Genomic DNA, 20921 nt, shown 5'->3' on the forward strand with positions numbered 1-20921 from the left:
TGCTATTCTTTTGGAAGTGAAAAGGTTAATTTCACACATGTAAATTGCCATTGTATTTTCACACTGTACATATATGTTGATGTAAAGATTTGTATTGTAAAAGATATTAATGCTAAATGGCTGTTGTATTAGGGATTTGCATTTGTATAAGGAGTATCTGACAGGTTTATGATAACTTCACAATAGAAATCAGTTTACTTTCAGCTCTGGTAAGTTGTTCTCTATTCTTCTAGCGCTTGAGTAGTAAAACTCTACTTTCAACTTGTAATACAGGTGCGCAGATGCCCACAATACTCTAGCGGTAGCAGATTCACTCAAGCTCAATTTACACTCTTCTCATTTTGTATTTTTTGTTTGCTTTTTATTTACATGCATTTCTGTGTGGCTGTTATGTTTTATTTGTTATTTTTGTTATATTTTTTTATCTTTTTTTCTCTGACAGTCAAATCCCAATAACACATATGTAAATGGACGACTTCACCTTCTGCCTTTTAGCTCCTCAATGCAATCCCTACACAGTTCCCTGTCATCTGAAAGGAATCACAGTTACCTGCCATTCCAAACCAGGTGAGAAACTCAGGCAAATTAAGGCTAATAAACAATCCAAAGCATTATTGACAAATTAAACCTGATTAGTTTGCCACTTCAAGCAGAAAAGTTCACATATGTAATATTTGAGTGGAATGAAAAACCCCCACACTATTTTGTGGTACAAACAATGCATGATATAGAACACATTGTTATAATATATTCTACAATTTGCATAGAAGGACCAACAAAGGTCCTTTGTACTGACAATGCAGATTAAGGGGCCGATTTATGTAGCTGCGAATGCAGCTGTTTCCACGCAAGCCTTGAGACTCGCCAGAAACATAAGTTAAGAAGCAGCGATTTTCAAAAATCGGCCCCTGCTAATTAGAGTAATATGTGTAAAATTTCCCTTAAAGGGACACTGAACCCAATTTTTTTCTTTTGTGATTTAGATAGAGCATGCGATTTTAAGCAACTTTCTAATTTACTTCTAATATCAATTTTTCTTCGTTCTCTTGCTATCTTAAATTGCTTAAAATGTCATGCTCTATCTGAATCACAAAAGAAACATTTTTAGTTCAGTGTCCCTTTAAGATTACACCATAGTCTCCTTACATGAGAATATCATGTTACAAAAAGCTTTTAAGAGCATTTGAAACACATTACTGTTTGTTTCAGCTTTAGTTTTATGTCCCTTGGAGCATGGGAAAAAGGCAATTCAACTAAAAAAATGAGTAAGTGAAGACATTAACAAGCTCGGAGAAACCAATAGAATGGATGTAAGGATAATTACATAGTAACATTTATATATATCCCTCTATATGCTGCTTTGCCAAAAAGCATCTACATAAATATTTACAGGGAACACACAGTTCCCATAGACGACAATGTAAAAGCATCTAGGTGCTGAACCTTGGTGCTCTAAAGTTTTTATAACTTGATTTCCCATGATGCTCACTGTCTGAGCGTCATAGGAAACGTAGTTCCAAGGTTGAGCACCCCTGATCTAGACCTTACTTATAAGCATCTGCTGTCTGGATTATATGTGAATGTTTTTAGAAAGTGGTACAGCTGCGAATATTTCAACCAGGAGGTAAAATATCCACCTGCAACACCGTGTAGGTCTGGCCTGGGTTTAAACTTAAGTTTACCATGACTCAAGCCCCCAAAAAATTAAGTGTTATGGAACACCGGGAACAAGGAATATCTAAGGGATGATATTCCTTTGATTTTTTTGACAACATTATAGCATGGAGTGCATCACCACCCCTGGACACTGCAAGCCTTGAACAAGCAAACTGGTCCTACGGAAGGAGTTATGAGAATATGGGAGTCTATGGTCAACCAAGCTTTATCCTTTTCTTTAATGTGCCAGGCTAGGACTCTGCAGGACATTAGATTGGTAATATTTATAAATACTGGGGACTCCCAGACCACCCCGGCCTCTTGGACAATACAACGTGCCCTGGAAATCTGAGGCTTTATACCCCTTTTTATTCATGACAATACCTTACTTGCGTTTGTCTCTGCAGACTGACTTTGCATCTTATTGTGTATGTTATTTACAATTACTCCCGGTTCCTTTCCTTACTTAACCCCATTAAGGGCCAGATTACAAGTGGAGTGCAAAATATCGCTTTAGCTATTATAGGTGTGGTGCAATGCAAACGCAATCTTGCGTTCACATTACACAGAAGCATTGCGCTCACGAGACCACGCTTCCATAGTCTCCAATGGGAGCCTTATGAGCCGTGAGACACGGTATGAGAACTAGCACAGTGCAGCGGGTAAGTCGGGCAGCGAATGGTAGCAAATGTAAATATATATGTATATAAGCATATACATATATATTAGCAGGGAACACACAGTTCCCATAGACCACAATGTAAAGGCACTTTTCTAACATCCCACACCTGACAACTTTAGCCCCCAAAAACTGCTAAGTGCAGGTAAAAAAAAAAGAAGAAAACTAACACTTAAGTTTGGGGGCAATTGGGGGACATTTAGAAAATTAACCGGAGGTCTGATTTACCCGTATGCATGTGTTAGCACTCCACTTGTAATCTAGCCCTAAGAGTCTAAATTATGATTATGTTATGGATTTGGGCAAAGTGATTCCCATCTGTGGTGGGGAAATTATTTGATAGATTTTTAAGGGACGCTTATTGAATAACAGTATGTTAAGCTAACCTTATATGAAGAGGTCAAGGGGTCTATTTATCAAGCTCCGAACGGAGCTTGATGCCCCGTGTTTCTGGCGAGCCTTCAGACTCACCGGAAACACAAGTTATGAAGCAGCGGTCTAAAGACCGCTGCTCCATAACCTGTCCGTCTGCGCTGAGGCGGCGGACAGACATCCCCGAAAATCAACCCGATCCAATATGATCGGGTTGATTGACACCCCCTGCTGGCAAGTCGATTGGCCGCAAATCTGCAGGGGGCGGCGTTGCAACAGCAGTTCACAAGAACTGCTGGTGCAATGATAAAGCGGATCATGACCGTCCGCACAATGATAAATGGACCCCTAAGTCTTATGTGCACAGTTTCCTGGCCAGGGTATATGTTGTGCCGGTGACATTATCTGTGACACAAGTCTATGTTGTAATCATGTGACACCGTGGATGGACTGGAGGAAAAATCATTTCTTCTAATCACAAAATGGATGCTGGGGTTACAGTTGCAGAAAGTGAGTAATGCTTGCAGAGATATGCTATTTATATTAAAAAGTATAGTAATACTGAGTGGTCCTTTTAATTGGTAAGATAATATGTTAATGTAATAGTTTGTTTTCAATTAAACATTAAAAATAAAAAAAATGCTAAACTTAAACTCCTGCCAACCCCTGGGAATAAGAATACGCACATATCCTACACTAGTGGTGGGAGCTAGCTGCTGATTGGTGCCTGCACACATTTGTCTCTTGTGATTGTCTTATTAGATTGGTGGCTAAATGTTTACTTAAAATTGCATGCTCTATCTGAATCATGAAAGAAAAAGATTGGGTTTAGTATGTCTTTAAGTATAAAATATGGACAGAATAGCATCTGTCAAAAGTGGGGCTAATTGTATTTTTTTTTCTATCAGAGATGAAAATGGAATCAACAACAGTCATGCCTTTGATGAAGTTAAGGAACAGCAAGAAGGTGACATCTGATATCCTATAATAGTTACTAAACTCCTTTCCTCAATAAGTGCTATTTCTATACCTCCACATGATTTCTACTTGTTTATCGGATTCCATCCTGTACTGAAGCATCATACAACTTTTTTCAGCGCATATCTGCCCTATATAGGGCTAGATTACAAGTGGAGCACTAATTTATTGCACGCCCGTTTACCGGCACGCAATAAATAACCAGTCATAACAAGTGGCTGGTTATTGCTACCTCAAGCTATATAGCGCTCAGAAAATTAACCAGAGATCAGACCCCAATAGGCCCCAAAATAAGCACAAAGCAGTTTTTATGGATTAAAAGTGGTGGGTGTGGAGTGAAAAGTACCTTTACATTGCGGTCTTTCGGGAACTGTGTGATCCCTGTAAATATATATGTATATGCTTATATACATATATATTTATGTGTATATACACAAATAAACACATAAATATATATGTATATATTCATATACATATATATTTACATTTTCTGCGCATCACTGCGTGACTTAAACTCCTTTGCTGCGATACTTCTCATGCCGTGTCTCACGGCATGAGAACGAGGTTCTCATTGGAGCTTATGGAAGCGCGCTCTCGAGCACAAACCTTCCTTGCAATGCGAACGTGAGGTTTCGTTCACATTGCACCTAACTTGTAATACCAGCGCACATTTTCTCCTCCTGTAATCTGGCCCATAATGTTATACACCTCCATCATGTATATCAGGGGGCTGCAGGTCAATATTTTCAAGCCTTAAGGGCCACAAACCCATTTATGGTTATTTCAAGACACATAGAGATTGGGAGGGAGACATAGAGAGGGAGGGAGAGATACATAGGGAGGGAGAAGTAGAAAAGAGAAGTAAAAACATAGGAATGGAGAGGTAGAGAGAGAAACATAGAGAGGGAGAAGTAGAGAAAAAAACATAGAGAGGGAGTGGTAGAGAGAGAAACATAGAGAGGGAGAGGTAGAGAGAGAAACATAGAGAGGGAGAGGTAGAGAGAGAAACATAGAGAGGGAGAAGTAGAGAGAAAAACATAGAGAGGGAGAAGTAGAGAGAGAAACATAGAGAGGGAGAAGTAGAGAGAAAAACATAGAGAGGGAGAAGTAGAGAGAAAAACATAGAGAGGGAGAAGTAGAGAGAGAAACATAGAGAGTGAGAAGTAGAGAGAAAAACATAGAGAGGGAGAAGTAGAGAGAAAAACATAGAGAGGGAGAAGTAGAGAGAAAAACATAGAGAGGGAGAAGTAGAGAGAAAAACATAGAGAGGGAGTGGTAGAGAGAGAAACATAGAGAGGGAGAAGTAGAGAGAAAAACATAGAGAGGGAGAAGTAGAGAGAAAAACATAGAGAGGGAGAAGTAGAGAGAAAAACATAGAGAGGGAGAAGTAGAGAGAAAAACATAGAGAGGGAGAAGTAGAGAGAAAAACATAGAGAGGGAGTGGTAGAGAGAGAAACATAGAGAGGGAGAGGTAGAGAGAGAAACATAGAGAGGGAGTGGTAGAGAGAGAAACATAGAGAGGGAGAGGTAGAGAGAGAAACATATAGAGGGAGAAGTAGAGAGAAAAACATAGAGAGGGAGAAGTAGAGAGAAAAACATAGAGAGGGAGTGGTAGAGAGAGAAACATAGAGAGGGAGAGGTAGAGAGAGAAACATATAGAGGGAGTGGTAGAGAGAGAAACTTAGGCCTAGATTTGGAGTTCGGCGGTAAAAGGGCTGTTAACGCTCCGCGGGTTTTTTTCTGGCCGCACCATAAATTTAACTCTGGTATCGAGAGTTCAAACAAATGCTGCGTTAGGCTCCAAAAAAGGAGCGTAGAGCATATTTACCGCAAATGCAACTCTCGATACCAGAGTTGCTTACGGACGCGGCCGGCATCAAAAACGTGCTCGTGCACGATTCTCCCATAGGAAACAATGGGGCAGTTTGAGCTGAAAAAAACCTAACACCTGCAAAAAAGCAGCATTCAGCTCTTAACGCAGCCCCATTGTTTCCTATGGGGAAACACTTCCTACGTCTGCACCTAACACTCTAACATGTACCCCGAGTCTAAACACCCCTAACCTTACACTTATTAACCCCTAATCTGCCGCCCCCGCTATCGCTGACCCCTGCATTACACTTTTAACCCCTAATCTGCCGCTCCGTAAACCGCCGCCACCTACGTTATCCCTATGTACCCCTAATCTGCTGCCCTAACATCGCCGACCCCTATGTTATATTTATTAACCCCTAATCTGCCCCCCACAACGTCGCCGACACCTGCCTACACTTATTAACCCCTAATCTGCCGAGCGGACCTGAGCGCTACTATAATAAAGTTATTAACCCCTAATCCGCCTCACTAACCCTATCATAAATAGTATTAACCCCTAATCTGCCCTCCCTAACATCGCCGACACCTACCTTCAATTATTAACCCCTAATCTGCCGACCGGAGCTCACCGCTATTCTAATAAATGTATTAACCCCTAAAGCTAAGTCTAACCCTAACACTAACACCCCCCTAAGTTAAATATAATTTTTATCTAACGAAATAAATTAACTCTTATTAAATAAATGATTCCTATTTAAAGCTAAATACTTACCTGTAAAATAAATCCTAATATAGCTACAATATAAATTATAATTATATTATAGCTATTTTAGGATTAATATTTATTTTACAGGCAACTTTGTAATTATTTTAACCAGGTACAATAGCTATTAAATAGTTAAGAACTATTTAATAGTTACCTAGTTAAAATAATAACAAATTTACCTGTAAAATAAATCCTAACCTAAGATATAATTAAACCTAACACTACCCTATCAATAAAATAATTAAATAAACTACCTACAATTACCTACAATTAACCTAACACTACACTATCAATAAATTAATTAAACACAATTGCTACAAATAAATACAATTAAATAAACTATCTAAAGTACAAAAAATAAAAAAGAACTAAGTTACAGAAAATAATAAAATATTTACAAACATAAGAAAAATATTACAACAATTTTAAACTAATTACACCTACTCTAAGCCCCCTAATAAAATAACAAAGCCCCCCAAAATAAAAAATTCCCTACCCTATTCTAAAATACAAATATTACAAGCTCTTTTACCTTACCAGCCCTGAACAGGGCCCTTTGCGGGGCATGCCCCAAGAATTTCAGCTCTTTTGCCTGTAAAAAAAAACATACAATACCCCCCCCCCCAACATTACAACCCACCACCCACATACCCCTAATCTAACCCAAACCCCCCTTAAATAAACCTAACACTAATCCCCTGAAGATCTTCCTACCTTGTCTTCACCATACCAGGTTCACCGATCCGTCCTGGCTCCAAGATCTTCATCCAACCCAAGCGGGGGTTGGCGATCCATAATCCGGTGCTCCAAAGTCTTCCTCCTATCCGGCAAGAAGAGGACATCCGGACCGGCAAACATCTTCTCCAAGCGGCATCTTCTATCTTCTTCCATCCGATGACGACCGGCTCCATCTTGAAGACCTCCAGCGCGGATCCATCCTCTTCTTCCGACGACTAGACGACGAATGACGGTTCCTTTAAGGGACGTCATCCAAGATGGCGTCCCTCGAATTCCGATTGGCTGATAGGATTCTATCAGCCAATCGGAATTAAGGTAGGAATTTTCTGATTGGCTGATGGAATCAGCCAATCAGAATATAGTTCAATCCGATTGGCTGATCCAATCAGCCAATCAGATTGAGCTCGCATTCTATTGGCTGATCGGAACAGCCAATAGAATGCGAGCTCAATCTGATTGGCTGATTGGATCAGCCAATCGGATTGAACTATATTCTGATTGGCTGATTCCATCAGCCAATCAGAAAATTCCTACCTTAATTCCGATTGGCTGATAGAATCCTATCAGCCAATCGGAATTCGAGGGACGCCATCTTGGATGACGTCCCTTAAAGGAACCGTCATTCGTCGTCTAGTCGTCGGAAGAAGAGGATGGATCCGCGCTGGAGGTCTTCAAGATGGAGCCGGTCGTCATCGGATGGAAGAAGATAGAAGATGCCGCTTGGAGAAGATGTTTGCCGGTCCGGATGTCCTCTTCTTGCCGGATAGGAGGTAGACTTTGGAGCACCGGATTATGGATCGCCAACCCCCGCTTGGGTTGGATGAAGATCTTGGAGCCAGGACGGATCGGTGAACCTGGTATGGTGAAGACAAGGTAGGAAGATCTTCAGGGGATTAGTGTTAGGTTTATTTAAGGGGGGTTTGGGTTAGATTAGGGGTATGTGGGTGGTGGGTTGTAATGTTGGGGGGGGGGGTATTGTATGTTTTTTTTTACAGGCAAAAGAGCTGAAATTCTTGGGGCATGCCCCGCAAAGGGCCCTGTTCAGGGCTGGTAAGGTAAAAGAGCTTGTAATATTTGTATTTTAGAATAGGGTAGGGAATTTTTTATTTTGGGGGGCTTTGTTATTTTATTAGGGGGCTTAGAGTAGGTGTAATTAGTTTAAAATTGTTGTAATATTTTTCTTATGTTTGTAAATATTTTATTATTTTCTGTAACTTAGTTCTTTTTTATTTTTTGTACTTTAGATAGTTTATTTAATTGTATTTATTTGTAGCAATTGTGTTTAATTAATTTATTGATAGTGTAGTGTTAGGTTAATTGTAGGTAATTGTAGGTAGTTTATTTAATTATTTTATTGATAGGGTAGTGTTAGGTTTAATTATATCTTAGGTTAGGATTTATTTTACAGGTAATTTTGTTATTATTTTAACTAGGTAACTATTAAATAGTTCTTAACTATTTAATAGCTATTGTACCTGGTTAAAATAATTACAAAGTTGCCTGTAAAATAAATATTAATCCTAAAATAGCTATAATATAATTATAATTTATATTGTAGCTATATTAGGATGTATTTTACAGGTAAGTATTTAGCTTTAAATAGGAATTATTTATTTAATAAGAGTTAATTTATTTCGTTAGATAAAAATTATATTTAACTTAGGGGGGTGTTAGTGTTAGGGTTAGACTTAGCTTTAGGGGTTAATACATTTATTAGAATAGCGGTGAGCTCCGGTCGGCAGATTAGGGGTTAATAATTGAAGGTAGGTGTCGGCGATGTTAGGGAGGGCAGATTAGGGGTTAATACTATTTATGATAGGGTTAGTGAGGCGGATTAGGGGTTAATAACTTTATTATAGTAGCGCTCAGGTCCGCTCGGCAGATTAGGGGTTAATAAGTGTAGGTAGGTGTCGGCGACGTTGAGGGGGGCAGATTAGGGGTTAATAAATATAACATAGGGGTCGGCGATGTTAGGGGTAGCAGATTAGGGGTACATAGGGATAACGTAGGTGGCGGCGATTTGCGGTCGGAAGATTAGGGGTTAATTATTTTAAGTAGCTTGCGGCGACGTTGTGGGGGGCAAGTTAGGGGTTAATAGATATAATACAGGGGTCGGCGGTGTTAGGGGCAGCAGATTAGGGGTACATAAGTATAACGTAGGTGGCGGTCGGCAGATTAGGGGTTAAAAATTTTAATCGAGTGGCGGCGATGTGGGGGGGACCTCGGTTTAGGGGTACATAGGTAGTTTATGGGTGTTAGTGTACTTTAGGGTACAGTAGTTAAGAGCTTTATAAACCGGCGTTAGCCAGAAAGCTCTTAGCTCCTGCTATTTTCCTGCGGCTGGAGTTTTGTCGTTAGAGCTCTAACGCTCACTGCAGAAACGACTCTAAATACCAGCGTTAGGAAGATCCCATTGAAAAGATAGGCTACGCAAATGGCGTAGGGGGATCTGCGGTATGGAAAAGTCGCGGCTGAAAAGTGAGCGTTAGACCCTTTAATCACTGACTCCAAATACCAGCGGGCGGCCAAAACCAGCGTTAGGAGCCTCTAACGCTGGTTTTGACGGCTACCGCCGAACTCTAAATCTAGGCCATAGAGAGGGAGAGGTAGAGAAAAACACAGAGAGGGAGAGGTAGAGAGAATAACATACAGAGGGAGATGGAGAAGTAGAGAAACATGCGGCTAGATTTCTGCGTTAGCCGTCAAAAGCAGCATTAAGGGGTCCTAACGCTGGTTTTGGCCAGCCGCTGGTATTTAGCGTCAGGCAGGAAAGGGTCTAACGCTCACTTTCAAGCCGCGACTTTTCCATACCGCAGATCCCCTTACGCCAATTGCGTATCCTATCTTTTCAATGGGATCTTCCTTACGCCGGTATTTAGAGTCTTGGCTGAAGTGAGCGGTAGACCCTCTACCGACAAGACTCCAGCCGCAGAAAAAAGTCAGTAGTTAAGAGCTTTATGGGCTAACGCCGGTTTATAAAGCTCTTAACTACTGAGCTCTAAAGTACACTAACATCCATAAACTACCTATGTACCCCTAAACCGAGGTCCCCCCACATCGCCGCTACTATAATAAATATTTTTAACCCCTAATCTGCTGACCGCACACCGCCGCCACCTACATTATCCCTTTGAACCCCTAATCTGCTGCCCCTAACATCGCCGACACCTACATAATATTTATTAACCCCTAATCTGCCCCCCCACGTCGCCGCTACCTTACCTACACTTATTAACCCCTAATCTGCCGACCGGACCTCGCCGCTACTCTGTTTTAACCCCTAAAGCTAAGTCTAACCCTAACCCTAACATCCCCCTAAATTAAAGGGACAGTCAAGGCCAAAAAAAACTTTTATGTTTCAAATAGGGCATGTAATTTTAAACAACTTTCCAATTTACTTTTATCAACAATTTTGCTTTGTTCTCTTGGTATTCTAGTTGAGAGCAAACCTAGGAAGGCTCATATGATAATTTCTAAGCCCTTGAAGGCCGCCTCTAATCACATGCTTTTGTATTTGCTTTTCACAACAGGGGAGAGTAGTTCATGTAAACCATATAGATAGCATTGTTATCACGCCCGTGAGTTGTGGCAGACACTGCACTAATTGGCTAAACTGCAAGTCAATAGATAATAACTAAAAGTCATGTGATTAGGGGCGGTCAGAAGGTGCTTAGATACAAGATAGTCACAGCAGTAAAAAGTGTATTAATATAACAGTGTTGGTTATGCAAAACTGGGAAATGGGTAATAAAGGGATTATCTATCTTTTTAAACAACAAAAATTCTGGTGTTGACTGTCCCTTTAAATATAATTTTAATCTAACGAAATAAATTAAATCTTATTAACTAAAGTATTCCTATTTAAAGCTAAATACTTACCTGTAAAATATACCCTAATATAGCTACAATATAACGAATAATTATATTGTATCTATTTTAGGGTTTATATTTATTTTACAGGCAACTTTGTATTTATTTTAACTAGGTACAATAGCTATTAAATAGTTATTAACTATTTAATAGCTACCTAGTTAAAATAATTACAAAATTACCTGTAAAATAAAACCTAACACTACACTATCAATAAATTAATTAAATAAATTACCTACAATTACATACAATTAAATAAACTAAACTAAATTACAAAAACAAACACTAAATTACAGAAAATAAAAAAAGATTACAAGAATATTAGGCTAATTACACCTACTCTAAGCCCCCTAATAAAATAAAAAAGCCCCCCAAAATAATAAAGGTCCCTATTCTAAATTAAAAAGTAACCAGCTCTTTTACCAGCCCTTAAAAGGGCTTTTTGTGGGGCATGCCCCTAAGTAATCAGCTCTTTTGCCTGTAAAAAAAAAATACAACCCACCACCCACATCCCCCTACTCTAACCCAAACCCTCCTTAAATAAACCTAACACTACCCCCCTGAAGATCTCCCTACCTTGAGTCGTGTTCACCCAGCCGGGCACCGATGGACCAAAAGAGGACATCCGGAGCGGCAGAAGTCTTCATCCTATCCGGGCAGAAGAGGACATCCGGACCGGCAGACATCTTCATCCAAGCAGCATCTTCTATCTTCATCCATCCGACGAGGAGCGGCTCCATCTTCAAGACCTTCGGCGCGGAACATCCTCTTCCTTCCGACGACTACCGACGAATGAAGGTACCTTTAAGTGACGTCATCCAAGATGGTGTCCCTCGAATTCCGATTGGCTGATAGGATTCTATCAGCCAATCGGAATTAAGGTAAGAAAATCTGATTGGCTGATTGAATCAGCCAATCAGATTCAAGTTCAATCGGATTGGCTAATCCAATCAGCCAATCAGATTGAGCTCGCATTCTATTGGCTGTTCTGACTTTTTTATTTTATTAGGGGGCTTAGAGTAGGTGTAATCAGCCTAATATTCTTGTAATCTTTTTTTATTTTCTGTAATTTAGTGTTTGTTTGTTTTTGTAATTTAGTTTAGTTTATTTAATTGTAGGTAATTTATTTAATTAATTTATTGATAGTGTAGTGTTAGGTTTAATTGTAACTTAGGTTAGGATTTATTTTACAGGTAATTTTGTAATTATTTTAACTAGGTAGCTATTAAATAGTTAATAACTATTTAATAGCTATTGTACCTAGTTAAAATAAAAACAAAGTTGCCTGTAAAATAAATATAAACCCTAAAATAGATACAATATAATTATTCGTTATATTGTAGCTATATTAGGATTTATTTTACAGGTAAGTATTTAGCTTTAAATAGGAATACTTTAGTTAATAAGATTTAATTTATTTCGTTAGATTAAAATTATATTTAAGTTAGGGGGTGTTAGGGTTAGGGTTAGACTTAGCTTTAGGGGTTAATACATTTATTAGAGTAGTGGCGAGGTCCGGTCGGCAGAATAGGGGTTAATAAGTGTAGGTAAGGTAGCGGCGACGTTGGGGGGGGGGAGATTAGGGGTTAATAAATATAATATAGGTGTCTGCGGTGTTAGGGGCAGCAGATTAGGGGTTCATAGGTATAATGTAGGTTGTGGTGGAGTCCGGAGCGGCAGATTAGGGGTTAATAGTATAATGCAGGTGTCAGCGATAGCGGGGGTGGCAGATTAGGGGTTAATAAGTGTAAGGTTAGGGGTGTTTAGACTCAGGGTTCATGTTAGGGTGTTAGGTGCAGACTTAGAAACTGTTTCCCCATAGGAAACAATGGGGCTGCGTTAGGAGCTGAACGGTGCTTTTTTCAGCCCAAACTGCCCCATTATTTCCTATGGGGATATCGTGCACGAGCACGTTTTCCCAGCTTACCGCTACCGTAAGCAACGCTGGTATTGAGGGTTGAAGTGGAGCTACATTAGGCTCAACGCACCCTTTTTTGAGCCTAACGCAGCCCCTCAGACAACTCTAAATACAAGCGTTGTTGAAAGGGTGCGTTGAGCCTAATGTAGGCCTAATGTAAAAAAGCAGCGTTAGCTACGCGGGTCTTTAACGACAAAACTCTAAGTCTAGCCGATAGAGAGGGAGAGGTAGAGAGAGAAACATAGAGAGGGAGAAGTAGAGAGTTTAACATAGAGAGGGAGTGGTAGAGAGAGAAACATAAAGAGGGAGTGGTAGAGAGAGAAACATAAAGAGGGAGAGGGAGACGTAGAGAGAGAAACATAGAGAGGGAGAAGTAGAGAGAGAAACAGAGAGGGAGAGGTAGAGAGAGAGAAACGTAGAGAGGGAGAAGTAGAGGAAAACATAGAGAGAGAAACTTACACCTAGATTACAAGTTTTGCGCTATAGAGGGTGCGAAACGAATGCAACAAAAGTTGCGTTTTTTAAGCCGCCTTTGTGTGCGATATGGTGGCTATGAGCTCCATACCGCACAAAATCCAAGCGTTGCATTGATGTGCTCGTGCACGCTTTCCCCATAGACATCAATGGGGAGAAAGTGTTCGAAAAAAATCTAAGACCTGCGATCGCGGAATAAAAAGCTCCTTAACACAACCCCACTGATGTCTATAGGGGAAAAAAAGTTACGTTTAAACCGACCACACTAACATAAACCCCAAGTCTAAACACCCCTAATCTGCCGCTCCCGACATCGTCGCCACAGAAATAAATCTATTAACCCCTAATCTGCCGCTCCTTATATAGCCAACACTATAATAAAGCTATTAACCCCTATTCCGCCGCTCCCCGACATCACCGTCAATAAATAAAGTTATTAACCCCTAAACCACCAGCCCTCACATCGCCAAAAACTAAATTAAACTATTAACCCCTAAACCTAACAACCTCCTAACTTTAAATTACAAGATCCCTATCTTAAAATAAATAAAAACTTACCTGGGAAATTTTAAAAAACTTTCACCTAGATCACGAGTTTTGCGTTAGAATCTATGCGATGCTAACGAGCAGTTTATGCTCACCGCTCACTTGCAGACAGTGCTGGTAATTACGGGTTTTTACAAACCTGGCATTAACCGCAAAAAAGTGAGCGAAGAGCAAAATTTAGCTCCGCATCTCACCTCAATACCAGCGATGCTTACGGTAGCGGTGAGCTGGTGTAACGTGCTCGTGCACGATTTACCCATAGGAATCAATGGGGGAGAGCCAGCTGAAAAAAAAAACTAACACCTGCAAAAAAGCAGCGTTCAGCTTCTAACGCAGCCCCATTGATTCCTATGGGGAAACACATTTTATGTTTACACCTAACACAAACCCCGAGTCTAAACACCCCTAATATTACACTTATTAACCCCTAATCTGCCGCCCCCGACATCACCGACACCTACATTATATTATTAACCCCTAATCTGCTGCTCCGGACACCGCTGCCACCTACGTTATACTTATGAACCCCTAATCTGCTGCCCCCAACATCGCTGACACCTACATTATATTTATTAACCCCTAATCTGCCACCCCCAATGTCGCCGCAACCTACCTACACTTATTAACCCCTAATCTGCTGCCCACAACGTCGCCACCACTATATTAAATGTATTAACCCCTAAACCTAAGTCTAAACCTAACCCCCCCTAACTGAAATATAATTTAAATAAATCTAAATAAAATTCCTATCATTAACTAAATTATTCCTATTTAAAACTAAATACTTACATGTAAAATAAACCCTAAGCTAGCTACAATATAACTAATAGTTACATTGTATCTATCTTAGGGTTTATTTTTATTTTACAGGCAACTTTGTATTTATTTTAACTAGGTACAATAGTTATTAAATAGTTATTAACTATTTAATAACTACCTAGTTAAAATAAATACAAATTTACCTGTAAAATAAAACCTAACCTAAGTTACAATTACACCTAACACTACACTATAATTACATTAATTACCTAAACTAAATACAATTAATTACAATTTAAATAAATTATCTAAAGTACGAAAAAAACCCACTAAATTACAGAAAATAATAAAATAATTACAAGAATTTTAAACTAATTACACCTACTCTAATCCCCCTAACAAAATAAAAAAGCCCCCCAAAATAAAAAAAGCCCTACCCTACACTAAATTACAAATAGCCCTTAAAAGGGCCTTTTGCGGGGCATTGCCCCAAAGTAATCAGCTCTTTTACCTGTAAAAAAAAATTACAAATACCCCCCCAACATTAAAACCCACCCAACCCCCCCTTAAAAAAAAACTAACACTAACCCCTTGAAGATCACCCTACCTTGAGAAGTCTTCACCCAACCGGGCCGAAGTCCTCCACGAAGCCCGCAGAAGTGGTCCTCCAGACGGGCAGAAGTGGTCCTCCAGACGGCATCTTATATCTTCATCCATCCGGCGCGGAGCGGCTCCATCTTCAAGACATCCGATGCGGGCATCCTCTTCAAACGACGGCCGACTGAAGAATGAAGGTTCCTTTAAATGACGTCATCCAAGATTGCGTCCCTTCAATTCCGATTGGCTGATAGAAATCAGCCAATAGGATGAGAGCTACTGAAATTCTATTGGCTGATTTGAATAGCCAATAGAATTTCAGTAGCTCTCATCCTATTGGCTGTCGGTATTAAGGTGTAACGCAAGATTTTTAGCCTCACTGCAAAACTTTTAATGCCAGTGCTATGGAAATCCCATGCAAAAACGTAATTTTTTCGAGTGCGGGACTGACGTTGCGTTACAGGCTAAAATGCTTGCGGTACAGCTATACCGACAAGACTCGTAATGGCTGTGTTGCTGTTTTAGCGCTGAAATGGCCATTTTTTTTCATCGTTAAAACACGAACGCAAAACTCGTAATCTAGGTGGTAGAGAGAGAGAAACGTAGAGAGGGAGAAGTAGAGAGAGAAACATAGAGAGGGAGAGGTAGAGAGAGATCCTCCTCAGAACTATTGGCCTCAGATTGCGAAACAGATCGTGTTGTAACGAAAGCTTTTTAGCCTCACCGCAAAACTTGTAATGGCAGCGCTATGGAAATCCCACGCAAAAATGTCATTTTCTCCAACATAGGTGTGTCCGGTCCACGGCGTCATCCTTACTTGTGGGATATTCTCTTCGCCAACAGGAAATGGCAAAGAGCCCAGCAAAGCTGGTCACATGATCCCTCCTAGGCTCCGCCTTCCCTAGTCATTCTCTTTCCCGTTGTACAGGCAACATCTCCACGGAGATGGCTTAGAGTTATTTGGTGTTTAAATGTAGTTTTTATTCTTCAATCAAGAGTTTGTTATTTTAAAATAGTGCTGGTATGTACTATTTACTCTGAAACAGAAAAGAGATGAAGATTTCTGTTTGTAAGAGGAAAATGATTTTAGCAACCGTTACTAAAATCGATGGCTGTTTCCACACAGGACTGTTGAGAGGAATTAACTTCAGTTGGGGGAAACAGTGAGCAGACTTTTGCTGCTTGAGGTATGACACAGTTCTAACAAGACTTGGTAATGCTGGAAGCTGTCATTTTCCCTATGGGATCCGGTAAGCCATTTTTATTAAATAAGAATAAAGGGCTTCACAAGGGCTTTAAAGACTGGTAGACATTTTTCTGGGCTAAAACGATTGATATATAAGCATTTTTAATACTTCATAGTTTTGAGGAGTTATTTTATTCTTGGGAAATATGTAAAATAACCGGCAGGCACTGTATTGGACACCTTTTTCACTGGGGGCCTTCTCTAATCATAGGCAGAGCCTCATTTTCGCGCCTCTATTGCGCAGTTGTTTTTGGGAAGCAAGACATGCAGATGCATGTGTGAAGAGCTCAGATACATAGAAAAAGCTTACTGAAGGCGTCATTTGGTATCGTATTCCCCTTTGGGCTTGGTTGGGTCTCAGCAAAGCAGATACCAGGGACTGTATAGGGGTTAAATATAAAAACGGCTCCGGTTCCGTTATTTTTAGAGTTAAAGCTTTCAAATTTGGTGTGCAATACTTTTAAGGCTTTAAGACACTGTGGTGAAATTTTGGTGAATTTTGAACAATTCCTTCATACTTTTTCACATTTTCAGTAATAAAGTGTGTTCAGTTTAAAATTTAAAGTGACAGTAACGGTTTTATTTTAAAACGTTTTTTGTACTTTGTTATCAAGTTTATGCCTGTTTAACATGTCTGAACTATCAGACTATGTTCTGTATGTGGGGAAGCCAAGGTTCCTTCTCATTTAAATAGATGTGATTTATGTGACACAAAATTTAGAGAAAATGATGCCCAAGATGATTCCTCAAGTGAGGGGAGTAAGCATGGTACTGCATCATCCCCTCCTTCGTCTACGCCAGTCTTGCCCACTCAGGAGGCCCCTAGTACATCTAGTGCGCCAATACTCCTTACTATGCAACAATTAACGGCTGTAATGGATAATTCTATCAAAAACATTTTAGCCAAAATGCCCACTTATCAGCGAAAGCGCGACTGCTCTGTTTTAGAAAATACTGAAGAGCATGAGGACGCTGATGATATTGGTTCTGAAGTGCCCCTACACCAGTCTGAGGGGGCCAGGGAGGTTTTGTCTGAGGGAGAAATTTCAGATTCAGGGAAAATTTCTCAACAAGCTGAACCTGATGTGATTACATTCAAATTTAAATTGGAACATCTCCGCGCTCTGCTTAAGGAGGTGTTATCTACTCTGGATGATTGTGAGAATTTGGTCATTCCAGAGAAGTTATGTAAGATGGACAAGTTCCTAGAGGTCCCGGGGCTCCCCGAAGCTTTTCCTATACCCAAGCGGGTGGCGGACATTGTAAACAAAGAATGGGAAAGGCCCGGCATACCTTTTGTCCCTCCCCCTATATTTAAGAAATTGTTTCCTATGGTCGACCCCAGAAAGGACTTATGGCAGACAGTCCCCAAGGTCGAGGGGGCGGTTTCTACTCTAAACAAACGCACTACTATCCCTATAGAAGATAGTTGTGCTTTCAAAGATCCTATGGATAAAAAATTAGAGGGTTTGCTTAAAAAGATGTTTGTTCAGCAAGGTTACCTTCTACAACCAATTTCATGCATGGTTCCTGTCACTACAGCAGCGTGTTTCTGGTTCGATGAACTAGAAAAGTCGCTCAATAAAGATTCTTCTTATGAGGAGATTATGAACAGAATTCATGCTCTCAAATTGGCTAACTCTTTTACTTTAGACGCCACTTTGCAATTGGCTAGATTAGCGGCGAAAAATTCAGGGTTTGCTATTGTGGCGCGCAGAGCGCTTTGGCTAAAATCTTGGTCAGCGGATGCGTCTTCCAAGAACAAATTGCTTAACATACCTTTCAAGGGGAAAACGCTGTTTGGCCCTGACTTGAAAGAGATTATTTCTGATATCACTGGGGGTAAGGGCCACGCCCTTCCTCAGGATAGGTCTTTCAAGGCTAAAAATAAACCAAATTTTCGTCCCTTTCGCAGAAACGGACCAGCCCCAAGTGCTACATCCTCTAAGCAAGAGGGTAATACTTCTCAAACCAAGCCAGCCTGGAGGCCAATGCAAGGCTGGAACAAAGGTAAGCAGGCCAAGAAACCTGCCACTGCTACCAAGACAGCATGAGATGTTGGCCTCCGATCCGGGACCGGATCTGGTGGGGGGCAGACTTTCTCTCTTCGCTCAGGCTTGGGCAAGAGATGTTCCGGATCCTTGGGCGCTAGAAATAGTCTCCCAAGGTTATCTTCTGGAATTCAAGGAGCTTCCCCCAAGGGGGAGGTTCCACAGGTCTCAATTGTCTTCAGACCACATAAAAAGACAGGCATTCTTACATTGTGTAGAAGACCTGTTAAAAATGGGAGTGATTGATCATGTTCCATTAAGAGAACAAGGGATGGGATTCTACTCCAATCTGTTCATAGTTCCCAAAAAAGAGGGAACATTCAGACCAATCTTAGATCTCAAGATCCTAAACAAGTTTCTCAAGGTTCCATCGTTCAAAATGGAAACCATTCGGACAATTCTTCCTTCCATCCAGGAAGGTCAATTCATGACCACGGTGGATTTAAAGGATGCGTATCTACATATTCCTATCCACAAGGAACATCATCGGTTCCTAAGGTTCGCCTTTCTGGACAAGCATTACCAGTTTGTGGCACTTCCATTCGGATTAGCCACTGCTCCAAGAATTTTCACAAAGGTACTAGGGTCCCTTCTAGCGGTGCTACGACCAAGGGGCATTGCAGTAGTACCTTACTTGGACGACATACTGATTCAAGCGTCGTCCCTACAACAAGCAAAGGCTCATACGGACATTGTCCTGGCCTTTCTCAGATCTCACGGGTGGAAAGTGAACGTAGAAAAAAGTTCTCTATCTCCGTCAACAAGAGTTCCCTTCTTGGGAACAATAATAGACTCCTTAGAAATGAGGATTTTTCTGACAGAGGCCAGAAAATCAAAACTTCTAAGCTCTTGTCAAGTACTTCATTCTGTTCCTCTTCCTTCCATAGCGCAGTGCATGGAAGTAATAGGTTTGATGGTCACGGCAATGGACATAGTTCCTTTTGCGCGAATTCATCTGAGACCATTACAACTGTGCATGCTCAGTCAGTGGAATGGGGATTATACAGACTTGTCTCCGACGATACAAGTAGATCAGAGGACCAGAGATTCACTCCGTTGGTGGCTGACCCTGGACAACCTGTCACAGGGGATGAGCTTCCGCAGACCAGAGTGGGTCATTGTCACGACCGACGCCAGTCTGGTGGGCTGGGGCGCGGTCTGGGAACACCTGAAAGCTCAGGGTCTTTGGTCTCGGGAAGAATCTCTTCTCCCGATAAATATTCTGGAACTGAGAGCGATATTCAATGCTCTCAAGGCTTGGCCTCAGCTAGCAAAGGCCAAATTCATTCGGTTTCAATCAGACAACATGACGGCTGTTGCGTATATCAACCATCAGGGGGGAACAAGGAGTTCCCTGGGGATGGAAGAAGTGACCAAAATCATTCTATGGGCGGAGACTCACTCCTGCCACTTGTCTGCAATCCACATCCCAGGAGTGGAAAATTGGGAAGCGGATTTTCTGAGTCGTCAGACATTTCATCCGGGGGAGTGGGAACTCCATCCGGAAATCTTTGCCCAAATTACTCAATTGTGGGGCATTCCAGACATGGATCTGATGGCCTCTCGTCAGAACTTCAAGGTTCCTTGCTACGGGTCCAGATCCAGGGATCCCCAGGCGACTCTAGTAGATGCACTAGTAGCACCTTGGACCTTCAACCTAGCTTATGTATTCCCACCGTTTCCTCTCATCCCCAGGCTGGTAGCCAGGATCAATCAGGAGAGGGCATCGGTGATCTTGATAGCTCCTGCGTGGCCACGCAGGACTTGGTATGCAGACCTGGTGAATATGTCATCGGCTCCACCATGGAACCTACCTTTGAGACAGGACCTTCTTGTTCAAGGTCCGTTCGAACATCCGAATCTGGCCTCACTCCAACTGACTGCTTGGAGATTGAACGCTTGATTTTATCAAAGCGAGGGTTCTCAGATTCTGTCATTGATACTCTTGTTCAGGCCAGAAAGCCTGTAACTAGAAAAATCTACCATAAAATATGGAAAAAATATATCTGTTGGTGTGAATCTAAAGGATTCCCATGGAACAAGATAAAAATTCCTAAGATTCTATCCTTTCTTCAAGAAGGTTTGGAGAAAGGATTATCTGCAAGTTCTTTGAAGGGACAGATTTCTGCTTTATCTGTTTTACTTCACAAAAAGCTGGCGGCTGTGCCAGATGTTCAAGCTTTTGTTCAGGCTCTGGTTAGAATCAAGCCTGTTTACAAACCTTTGACTCCTCCTTGGAGTCTCAATTTAGTTCTTTCAGTTCTTCAGGGGGTTCCGTTTGAACCCTTACATTCCGTAGATATTAAGTTATTATCTTGGAAAGTTTTGTTTTTGGTTGCAATTTCTTCTGCTAGAAGAGTTTCAGAGTTATCTGCTCTGCAGTGTTCTCCTCCTTATCTGGTGTTCCATGCAGATAAGGTGGTTTTGCGTACTAAACCTGGTTTTCTTCCGAAAGT

At 40.9% G+C, this 20921-nt stretch overlaps 1 protein-coding gene across 1 annotated transcript in view; it reads left to right on the forward strand.

Annotated features, from left to right (window-relative positions):
- LOC128652409 (cadherin EGF LAG seven-pass G-type receptor 2-like) overlaps window positions 1-20921 on the forward strand; it is a 307753-nt gene that overhangs the window by 258711 nt on the left and 28121 nt on the right. The window contains exons 33-34 of the mRNA XM_053705347.1: window positions 443-567; window positions 3616-3674. Coding sequence (XP_053561322.1) covers window positions 443-567; window positions 3616-3674 — 184 coding nt within the window. The remainder of the gene's footprint in view (window positions 1-442; window positions 568-3615; window positions 3675-20921) is intronic.

This window comes from Bombina bombina, chromosome 3, assembly GCF_027579735.1.
Source record: "Bombina bombina isolate aBomBom1 chromosome 3, aBomBom1.pri, whole genome shotgun sequence".
NCBI classification, from domain to species: Eukaryota; Metazoa; Chordata; class Amphibia; order Anura; family Bombinatoridae; genus Bombina; species Bombina bombina.